Raw genomic sequence first — 22795 nt, 5'->3', positions numbered from 1 at the left:
TTATATTTATATATGCTTTACATTATGCTATATGATATATATAATTACTTGGGATGATAACCACTTAAATAAAAGTTTTTAAGATGGTTTACATGCTTTATGACGAAAAAATGTTTTTCATGTTAATTGTTGTTCCATGATGCGTGTATGATGTGTTTATGGTTTTGTATGATGCTTACAATTATTGTTTGCTAAATGATGTAAAGAGTTATGCCAAAGAGCTATATTTGGGTTATATTTGGGTTCAATGGGCAAATAGACTTGTGTGGTCAAAGAGCTTAAAGAGCCATGTTTTGAAACCGGACCGAAATAGTCGGTTTAACCGGGAACCGGTTTTGGTTCGGTTCTTAGAGGCCATAAAACCGGTAAAAACCGGGAATTTTAAAAATTATTTATTTTTTAATTTTTTCTGTTTTTTATATAATAAAAACTAATAATAATAGTTATGACATCATTCGGTTTTTACTGTTTTTGAGACCGGTTCGACCGGTTAGATTACTTGAACCATCGAACCGGTAAGACAGTCGGTTCGGTCTTCGGTCTGGTTTTCAAAACCAGGTTACAGAGTTAAAACTAAAGAAGCATTGACTATTCTAGATAGTCTTCCGCTATCCCCAAAACTGATTCCTAAATTCTTAATCGAAATAGATAGATTGGAACCCTAAAATCCTAATTTTATTCTCTAGGCTCGTGGTTATAGATCTAGTCCTACCTAATAAATGAAAATAATTTTGCCACATGTCACTTTCTCATTAACTTTGACACATGTCATTTTTTGGTATTTTTGATTAAATGTCTTTTTCATTTGTCATTTCTTATTTTTTATCTTTTCTTAATTAACACATCAATTAATAGTTACTTTAATTAAAAATAACTAATAAATTACAATATTACTACTCATATAATATTTAATATGTTTCCTTTTAATTTTAAATTTTAAATTTTAAATTTCAAATCTAAAATTTTAAATTTAAATAAATTTTTGTTTAAACTTTCATATTTAATTTTTTGTTTTATCAAACCCGTATAACATACGGGTCTCACACCTAGTTTCTAATGGAAGAAACATTCAAACTAATATATTTGTTTCCTTTTCTTTTCTCCCAGCAATGAAGATTTCTGCCATTTGTCCTCAAGCATAATGAGTTAATCCAACGCTATAGCTTCGACCTTCAGTGCTATATTGACTTCCTTAAAAAAACATTTAATAGGCAAGATGTTCTTAGGCCAAATGTTCATGTGTTCAATGTTGTTGAAACAATCTAAATAACTTATTTTGAGCTTTTTTGGTTATGTTTCTATTTATTCAGCATTTTATAATCTTTCTTCCAAAATTAGATGCACACACTTAGTTAACTTAACATCTGAAACAGGTTTGGGCTACTTAAAGATGTGGATCTTAAAAGTATTGAGCCAACAATACATCCAGATGCTTGGGACTTTAGAATCACATTTGCTTAGTTATTTGAAAATTGTCATCCTCATCTACTTCTTCCTGGAATTAAAAATGATTTCAAGTATTTTGAGAGGTATTTCACGATTGATTTTCACTGATAGATGGTCAATATGCAAATGAATGTGTACCGAACATTTTAGGTGAGAGAATTCCGTTATTTGAATTTCTAGGTTTTTTTTTACTTGATTTAATGGTTGTTGATGATGTTACAGGGGTTTTGTTTTTTTGTTTTTTGTTTTTTTTATTTTTATCTAGATTCAACCATCATCTATGCAGATATCATTGCATCACAATGGTCTTCCTGAAGCAATGTCAAAGATAAGTCATCGGTACTCGTATCTGGTCAACCATCATCTATGGAGTCTTTGTTATATATTTTTTGTGTTATGCTTGATTAGAATTTTGTATGCAGCTCAGGTTATACCCCAATGAGAGGTTGATGATAATTTTAGTTATTAGATACATTATATGTGTTATGACCTTTTTGTGTTTTTAGATGGCATGTTTCTATACGTGTGTCGAGATGTAATATTTATTTATTGATTTATTAGCTATTTTTGATTTTGTACTAGATTAACCTTCTAATGTATTTAATATTTATTTATGTCTTTATAAAAATTTGTTGTAACATTTAAATTTATATTAATTGCATTTTTGTATGTTAGTTACAAATATCATAATTGGATAAATGGTTTTGGTTACGGAACACATCTACGAAACAAATAGCTATGAAATTTGCTACAAACAAATAGTTAAGAAAGTTCAGCTGTGTAGGGAATATATGGTACACAATAGATGTCTAGAAATGGTCTAGAAAATTGCTATAGAACTGTAATTACATAGCAAAATACTTTGATACATGTAAATATTATTAAGAAATCTCATTTGCAAATTTCGTAGCAAATTCAAGTTTAGCTATGGATTTTCTGTTTTTTGCTACCGAAAATTTCCATACTTATATCAAATATTTCTTGTAGCGATTCTTCCTCTATGAAATAGTTATTTTAAGAAAAAAAAAATTAATCCAACCACTTTCCTAAATGGTTTGTCGCAGATAGCCTAAATCTTTTTTGTTTCTAAAAATTGTCATCAATTTGCACAATATGTTTTTTTGTTGCGAAATTAGCTTTTTGTATGGGTCCCAGTTTCCATTGACATTTCTTTTAATATAATAAAAAATTGTGCTTAATAATGCGAAATTGTTCATGTAAACAATCTAAAAAACCATTTTCACAGCAAAATGGAACTTCATATTGTGATGAAAAGTCTAAAAATATCTTAAATACGGAGAGACTAGGTAGGAACTGATACGTTTTGTAGTGAATATTATGAAATTAATGGCTATTTTTAAAGAATAATGAAAGATTTAGGTGTTATTGTGACAAAAAATCAGCTAAAGTGGCTTTATATATATATATATATATATATATATATATATATATATATATATATATATATATATATATATATATATATATATATATATACACTAAAGTTCAAACATTTTTATCAATTTAACAAGAAAGTTTTAAACATTATTTTTTTGACAGTAAAGTTCTAATTACCGGCCGTTTTTGACACATTTATCATTTTTTTCGGTTAGCCGGTAATTAAGACTTTATTGTCAAAAAATAAAGTTTAGAAATTTCTTGTCAAATCGTGAATTAAAACTTTTGTAAAGATAAGAAGGATAAGAACGATTAGCTTGGATATTTCAAATATAGATTTAGTGATAATTGTTGTATTATCAGATCCATAAGAATAGGATCTTATAGTTGTAATCATATGCTATAAATAATATTCATAACCTTGAGGGGTATTCAAGCCAAAATACTTTTTTAACTTGGTATCAGAGCGTCGATCCAAAGTCAAGCCCTAAATTCTCACCTGGTTCTCTTGGTCTCTTTCCAGAGAATTCTCTTTCCTCAGTTCCTTCTCCCTTTCCACAATGTCAGCACCAGTAAAATCTTCCACCATTGCTACCGCTGTCTCCTGCAAACTAACTCGCACAAACTTCCTGCTATGGAAGGCTCAAGTGGTCCCCATCTTAAAGGGGGTCCAACTCTTCGGCCATCTCGATGGTACAAAACCGGCGCCGCCAGTCACCATTGTCGTGAGCACTAGCTCCACAGACAAGGAATCGACTGAAATCCTAAAGCAATCTCCAAATCCTGAATATGACACATGGGTTATTCAGGACCAAGCAGTAATCGGAGGTCTACTTTCCCCCATGACCGAAGAGGTGCTTCCCCAATTAATTCAGTGTACAAACACTGCTCAGCAACTATGGTCAGCACTGCATACTATGTTCTCTGCTCAACATCGCGGGAACTCAATTCAAATCCGCACACAATTATCAACCACAAAGAAAGGAGATCTAAGCGCTGCTGAGTATTACCAGAAAATGACGGGTTTTGCTGATACAATGGCAAACATTGGTCAACCAATGAATGATGAAGAGGTGATTGGTTACATGTTGGCAGGATTAGGCCCAGGTCACAGTGATCTATTCACTGCCATTACTGTGCTTAGCAACGAACGGAAAATCACACTGCCAGAATTTTACTCATACCTGATTGCACATGAAGCTCAAACCACCGCCATGGGAAGCACGGTGGAGTTCTCGTCCTCAGCAAACAGTGCCACACGTCAAGAAGCAAGCAATAACAATCCTTCTCGTCGCAATTACAACAATCCTAATGGGTACACCAATAGAGGCAACCATCGAGGAGGCTATCGGGGACGAGGAGGCAGAGGTCGTGGTCGCAACAATGGAGGACCTCGCTGCCAAGTATGTGGTATACCGGGACACACAACTCTTACCTGTCGAAACCGATTCAATCATTCATACCAGGTAGAAGACCACCGTGGAGCAAATAGTGTGACCCAAGCAGGTCATAATCAGGAACAAAATTGGTGGCTTGATTGTGGAGCCACAGATCATTTGACCAGTGATCTAGATCGTCTTACTGTCCAAGATCGTTATCATGGGAAGGATCAAGTGCAAGTAGCAAATGGTGCAGGTTTGTCTATTTTCCATGTTGGTCATTCAATAATTCCCAGTTCAACTCGACCTCTTCATCTTAAAAATGTTCTACACGTTCCACATATTAATAAAAATTTGTTATCTGCTCAAAGACTTGCTGTTGATAATCATGTATTTATTGAGCTTTACCCTAATGTTTTCTTTGTCAAGGACATAGCCACAAAGAAAATCCTTCTTCTAGGTAGGAGCAAAGGAGGCCTCTACCCAATTCCTATCAATCATTCTAGAAGTCTTCCTCAGCATCAAGGTTTAGCAAGTGTCAAGGTCTCAACGTCTCAATGGCACCAACGGTTTGGTCACCCCACGTCAATGGTTGTCAAGACGATTTTGCATTCAAATAAGTTAGGGTATTTTTCTAGTAATGAGTCTTTAGTCTGTGATGCGTGTCAACGTGCAAAAAGTCATCAATTGTCTTATAATAAATCTATTCGTGTCTCTACTTTTCCTCTTGAATTGATTCATAATGATGTTTGGGGACCAGCTCAAACATCTAGAAGTGGTTTCAAATATTATGTCAGTTTTTTGGATGATTATAGTAGATACACTTGGGTCTATCTTATCAAAAATAAATATGATGCTGAACAAGTTTTTTATAACTTTCAGAATCATGTTGAAAGACTTTTGAATACTAAAATTCGCAGCATTCAGTCAGACTGGGGTGGAGAGTATCAAAAACTACACCGATATTTCCAAAAAGTCGGAATCTCTCATCGTGTGTCATGTCCACATACTTCTCAATAAAATGGAGTCGCCGAAAGGAAACATCGGCACATAGTCGAAACTGGACTTGCTCTCCTAACACACTCATCCCTTCCTCTTCATTTCTGGGATTAGGCTTTCCTCACGGCTTGTTATTTAATAAATGGGATGCCTTCTCGAACGATAGGTAATGACACACCCATTACACGATTGTTGAAAATTACCCCTGACTATTCGTTTCTTCGAGTCTTTGGTTGTGCGTGTTGACCGAGTTTACGGAAATACAACACTCGTAAACTAAGTTTTAGGTCAACTATGTGTGTCTTCTTAGGTTATAGCTCCATTCATAAAGGGTACAAATGTCTAGACAGAACCACTAGACGTCTATACATTTCACGAGATGTTGTTTTTGATGAAACTTGTTTTCCATATGCTTCCACTCCGAATCTTACAAATATCTCTCCTAGATCTGACCCAGTTTCGTTTCCTCAACATGAACCGGAAATTATTAATGATCACATGCGAAACTATGACTTATCTCTACTTTTAGCTAATGATTTTGTTGTAGATACAGCTCCACTTGCATCAGCTTCACATCCTGTGACAGTTTCTTTTCCCACTGCAGCACCAGTATCTAATGACACCAACAAACAATCATGCGCACAGCCTTCACTTAATTCAAGTCACACGGCCTCCCCACCTGCAGATACTATGCACTTTGAACCAGCATCACCCTCTCCCACAGTCCAAATTGTGGATCCTGCCTCAACAGCAACCATTGCATCTGGTTCATCCTCATCTGCAGATATACAGTCACCAATACAAGTTACTCCACATGCATCTCCTCCTGGTATGACTACTCGTGCACGTGCAGGAAAATTCTTTCCCAAACAATTCACTGATGGTACCGTTCCGTATGATCTCTCCAAACGGGCTTTTGCTGTTGTTACACCAACCTCTCATCATGATGCAATGACTCACTCATCATGGAAGGCTGCAATGGAGTCAGAATTTGCTTCTCTCAAATCTAACCACACCTGGACCCTTGTTCCTAGACCTTCTGGTGTCAATATTGTTGGGTGCAAGTGGATATTTAAATTGAAGCAACATCCCGATGGTACCATAGACAAGTATAAGGCTCGCCTAGTCGCAAGGGGATTCACACAACAATATGGAATTGATTATCAAGACACTTTCAGTCCCGTTGTCAAGCCAGCAACAATACAATTGGTGCTCTCACTTTCTGTTTCGTGTGGTTGGCATCTAGGCCAAATAGATGTCAACAATGCTTTTCTTCATGGCCTTTTAGAAGAAGATGTTTACATGCACCAACCTCCGGGTTTTGAAGATTCCACACATCCTAATTATGTGTGCAAGCTTCGAAAAGCATTATATGGACTTAAACAATCACCAAGAGCTTGGTTCTCCCGCCTTCGTGACAAGCTATATTATCTTGGTTTTCATTCCTCTAAAGCTGATACGTCATTATTCATTCTTCGCACTTCACAGGTCTCTATTTATATGCTTGTTTATGTAGACGATATTGTTATTGCGGGATCTTCGAAGCTGGCTGTTGACAAACTTATCCGTGCGCTGAGTTCTACGTTTCCAATTAAAGATCTTCGCCGCCTAAATTTTTTCTTGGGAATTGAGGTGCTTCACAATTCAGGGGGAATTCATTTGCTACAGCAGAAGTATGCTTCTGATTTATTAAAGCGGGTTAACATGGAGAATTGCAAAGCAGTCTCAACTCCCATGTTAGTTACTGAAAATTGTCAAAAGAATCAGGGATACCGCTTACTGAGGAGGATATTTTCAAGTATAGAAGCATGGTTGGAGGATTGCAATATCTTACTTTAACACGACCTGATCTTTCTTTGTAGTAAACAAGGTTTGTCAGTTTTTGGCGAAGCCCACATATGTTCATATGGAGGTTGTGAAGCGAATACTGCGATATGTCAAAGGGACTATTACTACATGACTTCATATTCGAAAATCACCTTCAACTTTGTTGAGTGTTTTTACAGATGCGGATTGGGCAGGATGCCTAGATTACAGACGATCAACAGGTGGTTTTGCAATTTTCCTAGGTCCTAATTTGGTTTCATGGAGCTCTCGTAAACAGCCAACTGTGTCCCGATCGAGTACTGAAGCAGAGTACAAAGCTCTTGCTAATGGAACTGCAGAAGTAACCTGGATTCAATCAATTCTTAAAGAATTAGGAGTGACACAACCTCGTGCTCCAGTATTGTGGTGTGATAATTTGGGAGCCACCTATCTCACTGAAAATCCAGTGTTCCATGCTCGTACAAAACATATAGAAGTAGATTTTCACTTTGTTAGAGAAAAGGTAGCAATGGGAGCTTTAGATGTCCGGTTTATATCATCTAACGATCAACTTGCAGATGGTCTCACGAAACCTATGACTCGTACAATGCTGGAGAAGCTAAGACACAATTTGAACCTAGTGACGGTTAAAATTGAGGGGGGAATGTAAAGATAAGAAGGATAAGAACGATTAGCTTGGATATTTCAAATATAGATTTAGTGATAATTGTTGTATTATCAGATCCATAAGAATAGGATCTTATAGTTGTAATCATATGCTATAAATAATATTCATAACCTTGAGGGGTAATTCAAGCAAAAATACTTTTTTAACTACTTTACTGTCAAAAAATAAAATTTAGGACTTTATTGTATTTTCATAGTCCAAGAACTTTTAATTGTGATTTTCGTCGTAACACAATTGTTTTTCTTACCATCAGGGAAAACAACTACAAAACAGCGAGCGAGAGAGAGTGAGAAGACTTGTAAAACTTTTTTCTTGGTTCGATGCCAAATCTTGAATTGAAAAGAGGGGACAGATTGTACAAACACAAACAGCACACCTAGTCAAAAAGGTGTAAATGTGGAGCAAGGGTAAGAAGGACATTTTTTTTTTTCAGTTTCTTAGTTCTCTATTTTTAGGACTGCAAAAAGCCAACAAAACCCTGATTCTTTCTTTCTTTCTTTCTTCATTTTCTCTATTTTTTTTTCAATTTTGGTTTGTTGAGATTAAAAAAAACTAATTAACAAAAAACAAACGTTAAAGATTTCAATAAGATCTAGCTGATCAGAGCAGGTTTCAATAACTATTATGCTTAAAGGCTATCATATCATTACATTTATAACAAAAAAAGAGATATATACATTGAAGTCCTAATATTATCAACTATTTGAAAGAAAGTCATAAACTTTATTTTTTTGTTAGTAAAATCCTAATTCATGATTTCACAAAAAAAGTCATAGTATTTATTTTTTTGACAGTAAAGTCTTAATTAACGGCTAACCATAAAAAAATGGTAAAACGTGTCAAAAACTATCGGTAATTAAAATTTTAGTGTTAAAAAAATAAAGTTTAAAATTTTCTTGTCAACTCGATGAAAATATTTGGATTTTAGTGTATATATTCTAAGTTTATTTGGTTAAATATTTAATTTCATTTTTGACTATAAATTTCTTTTATAACTTATATCAAATCTTTTTTCGTAGCAAATGACCTCCAGCTAGCTGATAATAATGCATCCGGTTTTGATAACCCACATGGGGGGCAAGGGTTCGAGTCTTGTTAACAACTATGGAATCCCTTTGCACAAAAACCTCTTTGTGTGGTGAAGTTATTCCTGAACCCTTTGGGTTCGAACTGCCCCTTTGGGATGTCTCGAACTCGGGACGTCTCCTAAAATATGGAGGCGTGACTTCCGTTGATCCAACCGCCGGTTCCAAAAAAATCTTTTTTTATTTATTATTTATTTTTTTATAAATCTTTTTATCTTTTATTTTTATTACTTTAATTATTTTTTAATTTTTGCCTCTTGTCCTAAAAAAAAAGGCATGGACCGCCCCTGAACCTATTTATATGAAATGATTATTTAATCACAAAGCCATTTATAATATTTTATACAATACAAAGGATAATATTGTCTTTTACACTCTCAGATAAACTACACAATCGACTTTGGATAAACAAATAGCTAGTTTTCTCTATATTATATATATTATCTGTGTCAATTTCGGTAGGTTTCTAATGCCTTCTATAATAACATCATTTGTTGATATATCAAGTCGTTGCAAACACAAACCTACCAACTCATTTTGTTAACAACTCAAAGAGTCATCTCTTTCTCCCCCTCTTCTCTTTGGCTTCCAAATCTCTTTTTTTGATCTCTACAAGATCTCAATCTTCTGAATCATTTTCTTTTTCATCAATAATCACAAATGGCATTCCCCAAACGTGGCCACAGATTTTTCAAATTCAGGGGCCAGATTTCTTGTCAACTTTTAAGCTTTTAAATCTTCAATATTTCATCAATCAAAAGCCAGTTTATTTCTTATATATAGAAAAATATATATTTTCTCCATCTTTTTTGGTTCATTTATCAAATTAAATGGCTTCTAAGGGACACATTTCTGGGTCTGAAGTTGCAGTGATGGCTTGGATTATGCTTAGGATCGATTACTCTATGCTTTTCTGGCTCGTTTTTGGTGTTTTTCCTTATGAAAACCATGAAGGGAGACCTCCGATCATCTAGCACTTGATTACCCATCGTTTTTTTAATCATCTACGTTACTATTTACAGCAAATTCTGTTTTTTTTTTATTTGTTTTCATTTATTTTTTCGGAAGAATTAAATTTTATAGTGTTTAAAGGACAATTAGTTATTAATACTTGCTACTTTACAAAGAAATAGTTCATTGTATCACCTTCAAAAGATACCATGTACAGATCGCGAAGCAATGATTCCATCCGTGGAGCAAAATCACAACTTGAGTACGCTGAAATGGATCCATCGGGTCGATATGGACGTGTAAGTTTTTTTTTCTTTATTTTTGGGTTTTATTCTTTATATTTGGATTAATTAATTATCATAGGAAATATGATAGATTTGTGTTTTTCAAAACATAAATTACTCATACTGTTTATGCACAATATTGAAGTAAATGCTCAACTCTTAACATACGAACATGATAATGCTACTAATCTTATTTTATTAATATATTAATGAAAATTTTGAAGATTTAGTCATTAGTTTCTTTTAAAAAATGATTATAATTTTCATAACTAACTCGAAACTAAAAAAAAACCGTCGGACGGTATCAAAAGCTGGCTTCATCACTAATTTTTTTAATTTTAATTTTTTTGCTCATGTCATTAGAAAGTTGACCAGCATTTTAATAGTCGGAATAATGCATAATTATATAAGTAATCTTGTTTCATTTTTTATTTATATTATTCCTTTCCTATTTGGATTTAAGTAATCGGTGTCTCTATGACTTTATCAATTAACGTTTAATAATTTATTAGAGGAACAGTTTTTTGTTTATTTAATTTAGAATGTATACGTGTTGGGTCGACATGGTTTTTTTTAGACTTATTAGCCGGTCATCAAATAATGCTGCTACAAAAAGGTTAAAAGATTATAAAAACATGCTGGTAAAAATCATACGAATTAGATTACTTTTATATAATTTTTATCACCATTTTTAACATCTAACATTAATAATAAATAACTAGCAGGACATTAGCACCTAAATTGTTAAAAAATCATGATCATAATCGTAATATTCGTATTTCTACAATCTCATATAAATAAATCGATCCCGATAACATACTTGGATCGTTTTTTTGGGTAAATCAAAGGTAGATAATAAGATCATTATTATTAATTATTTTTTAATATTTTGTCTTGGGCTAACTAAATGAATCGAGTATAAACTTTAGAAAATAAATTTTAATTGTTTATTGTTAAACAAGTTTATAACTTGTAGGAATCACGGTTACAAAATTAATTAAACCTTAATACCAAAAATTCAAAATTATTAATCAATTATTTTAAATAAATTATTAATTAAGACATATTTTTAGTTATATAAAATTATAATCGTTGATTTAAAAAAATGTGTGACCTTGTAATATGTATTAATTTGATTTTAATTTTTATTATAATATTATTAATTTAATGTAATTAGAGTGGAAAATTTTAAAATTTGAAATGGAGAATCAATAGATTGACAAGTGGCATGATATTAATTAAGATGCATCATAAAATGACATACGACAAAAGAAAAATAAACCTATTCTTTTATTAAAATAGGGAAAGGGAGATGATGTATTGTAGACATATTTTTTATGTTTTAAATTATATTTTGTAGTATATTTATTACTTGATGGATGACAATGTATTTTATATGTTTTATAATGATTTTGGTAGGATGTTACTATCACAATCTTGAAAACCCAAAAATGGTTTTATATTGGATCCGATCTTTATGCTCCTGATTAATGTCATTTACAATTTTGCATATAAGTAAAAAAAAATTACATTGCTATATAGTAAATTTTTGAAAGAGGCATTAATGTTGTTTGTAGTTCAAGGAAGTTCTTGGGAAAGGAGCAACCAAAACAGTCTACAAGGCATTTGATGAGGTTTTAGCACTCGAAGTGGCTTGGAACCAAGTGAAACTCAATGATATTTTCCGATCACCCGAGGACCTTCAACGCCTATATTCAGAAGTCCATCTCCTCAAAAACCTCAATCACACATCCATAATGCGATTTCACACATCTTGGATCGATGTTGATAGGAGGACTTTTAACTTCATAACGGAGATGTTCACTGCCGGAAGCCTCAGAGAGTAATCACTAAACTTAATTCCTTAGCACATGACTTATATCAAATATTTTTCCACATGATTGCTTTTAATTTTTAATTTGAAGTTAATTTCTTTAAAGGTAACTTTTAGTATTAGTGTGAAAATAACTACATTTCTTTAGGATTTGTAAGCTCTAATGTTCTTTTCTTCTTTTTCTTCTACTTGTTTAAAACTCACAAACAAAATTTTCTATTAAATTTCAAGATAAACTCAAATGTTTACATCCGCCTATTTAATATAGGACCGATATAAATTGGCATAAATTAATTAAACTCGACAAAAATGTACTCAAAGTTAAATACCTTGTCGATCACATTATGTAACAAAATTTTTGGATCACGTCGATTAAGCCATTATGTGTCTTTTTTTTATTGTTTACCCTTTATTGCTTGTGTAACATCCTTAATATTCTCAACACCTTGATTTTGCAGGTATAGACAGAAATACAAGCGAGTGAACATACAAGCGATTAAAGATTGGGCACGTCAAATCCTAGAAGGCCTAGCTTATTTGCACAACTACGATCCTCCAGTCATCCATCGAGATCTAAAATGTGATAACATCTTCATCAATGGCCATCTTGGTCAAGTAAAGATTGGGGATCTTGGGTTAGCTGCGACACTTTGTGAATCACAACATGCTCATAGCGTTATAGGCAAAGTTTCTTGACATGCTTGTTTCTCTTACTTATTTCTTCCTTGTAGATTTACTAACTTTTATTGTGCATGAAACAGGTACGCCTGAATTTATGGCACCTGAAATGTATGAAGAAGATTACGATGAGCTTGTGGACATTTACTCATTTGGCATGTGTGTTTTGGAAATGCTTACGTCTGAATATCCTTATAGTGAATGCTCCAACCCAGCTCAAATTTATAAGAAAGTCACTTCGGTATGATTGATATATGATTTCAACAATTAGACACTTTGTTACTCCATCTTTTCCCAAAAGAGTCTTAATCCAATCTTTTTGAAAAAAGAAAACATATTTCGAAAATAAAAGAACATCTATAGGCTTTTGAAGTGTATTAGCGTATTTCAATTATAAATGTTGAAAAATTAATACTCCAAATTGTCAGGGAAAGTTGCCGAAAGCATTCTATCAGATTGAAGATGCAGAAGCTCAAGAGTTTGTTGGAAAATGCCTACAAAATGCATCAAGTAGGCCATCTGCGAGAGATCTATTGATGGAACCTTTCCTTCTTGTTGAGGACATCGATCAAACGATGAATAACTCAACAATCTCTACCCAAAAGCCTACTTTCATCGAAAAGAAACCTGAAAAGATGATTTCTTCATTTCCCAATATTGTTCCAAAAAGGACTACTGATATGAGGATCACGGGCACCATGAATGTAGAAGACGATTCTATCTTCCTCAAAGTACTCATTTCTGATAAAACTGGTATGCAATAGAAGAGATTAGTTGTTTCTTGGTTATACTAAACCAACATTTTCGTAATTGGATCATTAAATGTATATTTATATGAAATTATAGGTATAGCAAGGAATATATATTTTCCCTTTGATATTGCAAGTGACACAGCACATGATGTTGCAACCGAGATGGTGAAGGAATTGGAGATTCACGATTGGGACCCATTTGATATTGCTGAGATGATTAATAAAGAGATTGTGACTTTAATTCCGACTTGGAAGAAACAAACAATGTGTTTAAAAACCCTTCATCATCATAGCTTTTGCTACGATGATGATAATGATGATGACGACGAAGACAACACCCCTCACCCTTTCCATTCTTCTTCCTCACAATCATCATCTCAATCTTCTATCCAGAGCCTGTTGAGACGATTCGATGCAGTACATGTTCAAGCGGATAATACCATGATCTCTTCAACTCTTGATCATTGGAATCGAGGTAAACTCTAGTTCTGATGTAATACCTTTACAAGATGGGGTTAGCTGTGGGGACTTGTGATAGATATGTTTCGGTAATATCTAATTTTACGAACTGGATGTAGGTAAAGCCATCAATAATGATGATACGGATTCTCAAAGTTCATCTTCATGTAACTACTCAAACTTCACTTATTGCTCAGATATTGAAGAAGAATATGGTTCGAGATCATCTATAAGACAAGACCAACAACTTGTTGGGAAGGAGAGCTTTACTAGGTTTTGTGGTGAAGAGAGAGTAAGCACAAGATGCAGTAGGCAAAAAGTACACCAAGAAACAACCCAACATAGGAATATAAGGAGGACACGATCAGTGGTTGATATTCGCAGTCAATTGCTTCACCGTTCCCTAGTAGAGGAGATTCACAAGCGTCGTTTATTCAAGACTGTTGCTGCCATTGAGAACATTGGCTACCATGAGCCAACTTGGTGAGTTCCAGGAAGTGGTTTAGGATGAACAACAACGACTTTTCTAGGAGAACTATAATCAAATATAAAGTTGTACAAAGAAATAAAGGTTTGAAGGGTGAGATTTGTGGTTTTGATTAATGATGTGATATTTGTAATGTTAATGGTGTGTAAATCATGATAGCATGTATGCAAATAGTTTCAACCAAAAGTTGCATATGTAATATGAAACTTTGGTGCAATAAAATTACTGTGATATATGTAATGTTCAATTAAGATGTTTCATTTGATATCTGAATTACCACAATGTTGTTTACCTTGTTGGAATCTTGTGGTGACTTCAAAGATGCCATGCAGCCTCCTTGTCGACATCTCATGCTAATGAGACAAGTCACTGTTGTCTTCGTGATCTTGTGTGTAGATAACATACTACTCATAATTAATGATATTCTAAAGAGTATAAACATCAAAGTCTTGGATTGGAACTATGAATAATCTAGGAGAAGCACCGTATATCCCTGGAATCAAGATCTATAAGGATAGATCTAAGTGGCTACTTGGTCTCGGTTAAACTAAATACATTGAAAAAAATCTTGAAATGATTCAATATGAAAGACTCCAAGTATAGAACCTTGTCAATGCAACATGACATAGCCCTGAGCAATGTCCTACAGAACTGCTAAAGTGAAACACGTTGATTGGAGTCCTTTATGCTTCTACCATCGGATCCATCATATGTGTCATCTTATGTACTCGACTAGATGTGGTGTATGCTTTAAGCATGAATAATACATATCAATCCAGGTGAATCTCAATAGATTCATGTCAAGAATATTCTTACATACTTACAAAGGACTAAATATATGTTCTTAGTTTATGTAGATTGGGATAAGGACCGCAATGTAAAGTGTTACATAAATTCAAACTTAGAAACTAATTGAGATGATTCTTGATCTTAATTGATCAACTATATCTTCATCATGAATAGAGGAACAGTGGATTAGAGCAGGTGAAAGTTGAGCCTAGTTGTGTAGTCTACAAGAGAATCGGAATATAGTAAAGCCTAAGAAACAACTCATGAACCTATTTGGATTATGATTTTCATTGTTGAATTAAGTGTAGTCCCTAACATTGAAAACCCTATGTAGATATATTATCATTGTTGGTGCTTTGGTACTTGCAAAAGAACCGAAAATAACTAAAAGGAGATAACATATTTCATGGAAATTCCATTACATTAGCTATGTCGACACAAATGAAATCACTATTCTTAAAGTTCATAAAAATTGAAATAAGGTAGATTTGCTTACAAAGTTCATGCCTCGTGCTAATCATGGTGATCATATTTTTATACACTCGACTTCGTTTCACTTGAAGCTTATTTTGAATTGTAAATTTAGTATTTGGATATTTGGAACATTATATATATATATATATATATATATATATATATATATATATATATATATATATATATATATATATATCCATGATTAACATTTGTTTATTCTAAACACCCATAGTTAATCATGTTCTATAATAACTATGAATTTAGACTAATTTGAATGCTAGTAAATATTCGTTGTTGATCAGAATGTTCTTGTTGAGAGTCTAATTTACCTGCATTCACTAGTACTGATGAACTAATCATCAGTTATTTAGAATAGACAAACAATCGAATGGACAAATAATATTTATGATTCAATATCCAAACGTTTTCACAAACAACCAGTGATAAATATAGACGATTAAATGTTGATATGCTGGAAGATAATAAATTCAATTATAACTATTATTGTCACTAAGTTTCGTCTAGAAATCAGATTGATCATTCATGATCAGATCTAATTATAAGAAAGGAGCAGAAGCAGACTGTCCTGTTATTAATTTAAATGTGAAACAATAAAGTAAAATCAACTTGTTTATAGTTGATCTCAGTGAACGTAAAACTGTAGAAATCGTACTTCTATCCTTAAAGGTTTTTACTTCGCTTCTAGGCTGTAAGCAATAAAGTAAAACCGCAAGATTTCATGCAGATTTATCTGGAAGAAATCGCCAATATATATATATATATATATATATATATATATATATATATATATATATATATATATATATATATATCAAGGTTGCAGAAAACGCTAGACGTTAGCTAGACGGTGGACTAGGGTCTAGGAATTAATCGGTTAGACGGGGATTAATCGAGGACCATTAATTATTAAAAAAATAATTCAAAATTTTATAAATCTAACTTTAATAATAAGAATATAAGTAAATAAGCATAAAAGTTGAATATTAACTTAATAAGTTTACCAAGAACAACCATTTATCATCCAAAATAAGCATAATCAGTTTAGAATGAGACTGTTCTTCAATCAGGAATGAGATCGAACACTATGGTCATTCTTGTGATTAACCCAATATCATGCTCTCTCCATAATAATGGTATACCAAATAATTCAACACAAATCCTCCAAACAAACCAGTAAACCATGTGTTTAATCCATCTCTACCCCTCCCACCCCCACTGTTTATTAAGTATCAATTTCTTATTTAGGCAATTCATCGAGCACATTGTATGCATGTTGATTAACACAAAATATAACACACAAGCATCAATTTCTTATTTCTAGTATACAAATAATTGTTTATGTCCAGTATACAACCAAATAGAATAAAACCCAAAGTGATTACAGATTCACAAATTCACAAATTCACAACCAAGATATAACAAGAAGGAGAATAAGGAACAACTCCAGTTTACTTGTTTCGAGATCACGATGGCAGTTGATTGCTCCTCACAATGATTGAGAACGAGAACAGGTGAGCAGGATTTCAATCGCTAATGAGATCATATGGCAGTTGATTTCAATCGCTAACGAGAGGGAGAAAGAGTCGAGCAGGTGAGCAGGATTAGGCTAATGAGATCGTATGACAGTTGATTTCAACCCTGTGAAAAGAGTTGAGCAGGTGAGGGGATTAAAGAAAGAGTCGAATAGGTGATTCGAGCAGGTGAGCGGATTAAAGAAAAGAAAACAATCAAATGTCTTAACAAAATCATATGAAATCGGTGGAGTAGGCTTTTCCGATAAAACCGAGAATCCACAACATCCTCTGAACATACGAATAAGAAAATAGAAGAAGAAGAAAGAACGATAGCACGATAGCAGGGGTGTCGATGGCTAATGGCTAATGGTTACAATTTGCGATTCTTAGGGCGTCATCACGTTTGCTTCAGGGGTATCGATGGCTAATGGTTAACGGTAGCAGGAGGAGAGGATTCAGACTTCGGAGTCCAGCAGGGTAGGAGTCGGACCATCAAGAAAAATGGGGAAGAACGTAAGGCAAAGGAAATAAATGGAAGTGTAAAAGTTTGAGCATCCCACATCGAAGCTGGGAACAATCTATCAAAAAAATAAACTCTATAAAAGGGAATCCTTCGTATGTAAACAAATGCAGTTATGTTTTAGGCAAGCTGGCTCCTTTGAGTCAGTGGGTCCTTTAGAGTCAGCTGGACCGATTAGGACCGAGTTGGTCCGATTTGATTCAATTTGGTCCGGTCTTGACCGATATTGACCAAGGCCGCCTAGCCTAACCCTCTAGCACCTATTCGTAGGCGGTTGGAGGCCGCCAAGCGTCTAGGCGTCGATTAATCGGCCACCCAGACCAATTTTTACAACCATGGTATATATATATATATATATATATATATATATATATATATATATATATATAGAGAGAGAGAGAGAGAGAGAGAGAGAGATGGTTGTTAATTTTCCAGTAAAGAATATGACCCCTAGAGAGTTTTTTTTGAAAGAGCATGACCCCTAGAGAGTTGTATTTATAGATTTTGAAACCCTAGAAGGAAGCAAAAAACCCTCATAGGCATGCCCCTTAAAACCATAGGGCAATGCCTTGCTCTCCAAGCGAGCCGTTTTCTGGGCCTTCCAAAATATTCTGAACGAACCAGATTCGGTTCGACTCAACCGATCCCGAACCTGCTAAAAATAGAAGCTCCTTAGCTCCCAACAAACTATGCGTTATGCAAAGTGCCAAGTGTGCCTAAATCATGCTGTTTCGTGCACTCGCAATATTGGATAATGCTAGGCTAGGCTAGGCGCGCGTGTGTGGGCTTGACCCATCCCTTGATCCACTAAAAACCATTGAAGGCAAATAAAGAGAAAAACATTATTGACCCACTAAATGTTTCTTCCCCCACCAATGTGGGATAATGGATACTAGCCAACTTTATTATTACATTAAAATTTCCAATAATCCCCCACCAAGTTGGAAAGTTTCATTTCACTCAAATAGATGATGTCACTTGGGTGTCATGAAGATTAAACCCTAGTTTAATGAGGACAAACAAGAAGAAACAAATTCAATGGTATCCTTATAGGTTTAAACCATGAACCTGGTGACTTGATCTTCGGTTTACCCCCATACATCATATGCCGTCTTTACGTTCTCCCTGAGCGATAATATGGCCATGCATTATAAATCATTTTCATGATCCTTTAGAAGATAAACCACTAATATTCACTTTAGGCGGCACCACCTTTAGATCATATAGGTAAAGTTTGGCAACATCTTCGTTGCTTAGATATTTTGAAAACTTTGTTAAGAGTCTTAACTCAACCTCGTTCCTAGCAACGACACACTATCCTACCTGACATGTATCTGTCATTAATTATAGTACCTTTTATTGTTAGTGACTTCATTATTACCCTTTAAACTTGATACTTAGGAGCACTAATGCAAAGTTGATTTCCATCACTAAGAGATTGTATTGTGGTTTTAGACCCATGACTCTCGTGGTAGATATAATCAAATCTCTCATCAGAGGTTTGGTAAACCGATATGCCAAGTTCCTATTTGTCTCGACATAGACAACTTTGATGGTACCACTGTCAATTAGTTGTCTCACAAAATTGTGTCTCAGACCTACATGTCTCGACTTCCCATTTTATACAACATTATATACTTTAGACAGTGTGGCCTCATTGTCACAATACATGGGTATTGAGGGCACTGGAATATCCTACATGCCTCGACTTCTTTTTCCCCTCACGTTACAACTACATGAGGCCTAATTTAGCCTTACAACCATAATTATGGTCAAGAGTAGGCTCAACAATCCCACATCATATCTCATTCACCTCGTTAACTTCCGTCGATATATAATATGTCTTAAATTATACATATATTAAGGGATATTTTATGGGTATTTTTATAATTAAAATAGGAAAAAGGTGTTTAATCCTTTATATTTATATTTTTTAGGTAAAATGTCCATGCTAATTAAGTAGAAGCAAAAATGGGCTAAAATTGAGCTAAATTGATGAGTTGGAGCAGATAAGGAAAATGCTTTCAAAGTTATAAATTGGCTGATATATTCCACTGCAATGTTTTAACCATATCTTATGATTTGTAACTCTAATTAACGAGCTTAAATATGTTACGGAAAATACAAAAAATTTGCTACAACTCATGTGTAAGTGCCTTTTTGCTAATTCGGCATTTATCTTGTCCAAAAGCGGACTTGAAGTTACACCAATAAAGCTGGAGTTAAGCATGGAAAAGATTCTGAAAATATTTTCTGGATTTATTATTTCACACTGAGATTTCTAAATCTCGCCAAAAAATAAGTCGGTCTCTGAAAATTATATATAGAACCCCAATTTCGTCCGTAGCAGCAACATAACAGGATAGTATTCAAGAAAATAATTTCTAGGAACCGTGGAGGGTAGAGGACGATCTTGAGAGGTTGTTTTGAGGGTCTAGAAGACTATATCGGCCGACATGCTAATATAGATGTAGAAATCTGAAGATCAAGAGAAGAAATCATTAGGTTATTAGTTTGTTTACTTTTTTTTGTCTATAATTAGTCAACTTTTTGATTTCTTATATGTTCTTGTTGATATTTGGAATTAAACACTTTATGATTATTTGTTATTTGTGAAACCCTAGTTTGTTTGATTAATTACTATTTGGTATTAAGAGTTATTTAATTTATTGTCTTAATGATCGATTAAAGATCCATGGGTATTGATATTGATATTGTTATGCTTATGTAACTGAGTGCATTATATACTATTGTTAAGGTGCAAAGTTATATATGGATTGATTTTGTAATGACTTCACTTGAGAAAACCCACTTGTACGTGGGATTGAAGCTTTGTGACATATGGCTGCCTTAAGAGGGGGGGGGGGGGGGGGGTATAGGGTTTTAAGCCCTAGAAATCACCTCGACAACAAAGTTTGAGAATCCAAGCACGGAAATGCCCCCCATTTATGTCATCATTATGTTGTACATGGAATTCGAGACATTCAATAGCGATCACATTATTGTTTTTGAATAACATGAAAGTTAAAACATTCAAGATCGCTAACGGAAGGTTATCACCCGGTTAGATTGTTCCTTTGATTATTGCTAGAAACTGTGATTGTGGTTATTTGATTTTTTCATTGTTTTGTAATTATTATGTCTTTCGAATATTTATTGTGTTATTTTTATAAATCCCGTGGCCCTAAGCATGAGAAACCGTATCAGAAGGTCATTATACATATTTAACTTATACTAACGAACTACTATGGTAATTGACGGGACATACGGTGTGCCTTGCTATTTAATTGCGAGATATTTTGTGTGTTTATTCTTTGTGTTGAACCTATTGATGGACTTGGGACTAATGCAAATAATCTAAAGGACATATAGTGCGTCTAAGATTTGATTAATTTAACATTAAAACTAGAATTATGTATCTTTATCAATTCTATTACAATTCATTGGAAGATAAATGTATCAATCTAATTGGTTCGATAATTAAAAATGAATGTAATTTTGTCACTACCATCATTCGTTAACTTCACATGTTTGTGTTTTCAGTCTCGTTTGCATAACTTAAATGCACTTTTATTATTTATAATTCATAATTGTTTTTCTAATTATAGGGGCATATTTTGTTTTAGAGAAATTAAATCGTTTCCTACTTCTTATGCCTACAAATGTTCATATCCAATAAGATTATGACAAGTGTCATAATTCCATATTTTTTAACTAACTAATTAATTAATGCTATATTAGAAATATATTAAATAAAATTAAATTGATCGGTGATTTGTCATAATTTTAATGGGTAAGAATAATTGTAGACATAAAAAATAGGAGGTAATTTAATTTCTCTTTGTTTTATTTTCCTAACTAAAACTACCTGAAGCATACGATCTCACCACATACTTTTGGTGGATTCCGTGATCGGAGAACTTGTGATTTTCTGACACAAACAAAATATAGTTCTGTTATAGAAAATGTCACTAAAAATAACATTAATTCTGGAATCACATGAAAATTAACGCACAAAATATATGTCACAAAATACTTTATGTTTACCGTGAAAAAAATGCCATTAAATACCTAAAAAATGTAACATGATCAAAAAGTCACTTAAGAGTTTAGTGGTAGTGACACTTTTATTTGTGTTGTTGATTCTCCTAGAGACATTTACTTACATTTTTCTAAATATTTAGTAGCGTTTTCTTTGTGTCATTAGATGTCGTTTTGTTTAGTGTTGGCAAATAAGTACCACGCAAAACCAACCACTATGTTATCAACCGAATCAATAATGTGGTAACTAATATTTTTGGTATCCAACATGTTTGGTTAGTAGTATATATATACCATAGCCTAAACATGGTAGGGTAATTATACGAATTTCTAAATATCATGATAGTACCATACCACCCAATTCAATATATATATATATATATATATATATATATATATATATATATATATATATATATATATATATATATATATATATATATTAAGTATGTTTTGTATTTAAGATTTAAAAGCTTTGATAATTACCATTTATTGTATTAAGAAAGCTTAAAGTTTAAACTCATATTCAACATCACTTATTTTTCTCTACTATTTTAAAATTTAAAGTCATTGTAGAAATTAATAAAAATCTTTGTAGACCTGAGTTTTCAATCCCAACCATTTTCAAAACTTTCTTCCATAGAAGTCCCATTCACTATTTACAAGAATACATAAATCTTTATTAATAAAATCCATTTACATACCATTACTAACACGTATCAACCTCAAACTTATTGGTAACCAATTAAATTGGTACCGACCAAGTTTATGTTAATGGTATAAAAAAAATTATACCAACTATAATTGATATGGTACACGATTTAAAGAAAAAAATAACCGTTATCATACGAATTTCACCCTTAGTTTTTTTTATTTAGTGATCCCACCATGTGAACCCTGCCAGGTTACAATCGTTTGCTTCCATGTTGAGTCTTTTTCGTACTCTATGCCTCCACCACCATTTCAATAATAGAGATCCGATATTCGCCTCTTTTAGACTTTCAATATCAATCTGATCTTTCTTCAATAGTCCAACGATCTTTTAGATCTTTGTTGCCTAAAGTAAACGAATCTTCTTCTCACGTTTTCAGGGTTTTAAAAACTTTCACCGAATCTTTTAACAATGAAAAGAAGCTTTGCCCCATACTTCCTAACACCAATTTGGAAAGTGTTAGATGCCCACTAAA

The 22795-nt window shown here is 33.3% G+C and overlaps 1 protein-coding gene across 1 annotated transcript; it reads left to right on the top strand.

The window, feature by feature from the left end:
- Positions 1 to 9283: 9283 nt before the first annotated feature.
- On the top strand, positions 9284 to 14493 carry LOC145054851 (putative serine/threonine-protein kinase WNK5). Its single transcript, XM_079003114.1, has 7 exons — positions 9284 to 10051; positions 11614 to 11879; positions 12329 to 12552; positions 12632 to 12789; positions 12977 to 13301; positions 13395 to 13775; positions 13879 to 14493. The coding sequence occupies exons 1-7, from the start codon at positions 9962 to 9964 to the stop codon at positions 14244 to 14246; spliced, it is 1812 nt and encodes a 603-aa protein (XP_078859240.1). The 5' UTR covers positions 9284 to 9961; the 3' UTR covers positions 14247 to 14493.
- Positions 14494 to 22795: the final 8302 nt, after the last annotated feature.

Source organism: Lactuca serriola, chromosome 5 (assembly GCF_051521515.1).
Source record: "Lactuca serriola cultivar US96UC23 chromosome 5, Lser_US96UC23_V15, whole genome shotgun sequence".
Classification (NCBI taxonomy): Eukaryota; Viridiplantae; Streptophyta; class Magnoliopsida; order Asterales; family Asteraceae; genus Lactuca; species Lactuca serriola.
This window is presented reverse-complemented; position numbering and strand designations above follow the sequence as displayed.

Excerpts from the sequence above, each read along its gene's own strand:
- LOC145054851 (XM_079003114.1), top strand. The coding sequence starts at position 9,962 with ATGTACAGATCGCGAAGCAATGATTCCATCCGTGGAGCAAAATCACAA. Across the intron at positions 10,052-11,613 it reads CATCGGGTCGATATGGACGT|TTCAAGGAAGTTCTTGGGAA; the intron begins GTAAGTTTTTTT and ends TGTTGTTTGTAG. Across the intron at positions 12,790-12,976 it reads TTTATAAGAAAGTCACTTCG|GGAAAGTTGCCGAAAGCATT; the intron begins GTATGATTGATA and ends CCAAATTGTCAG.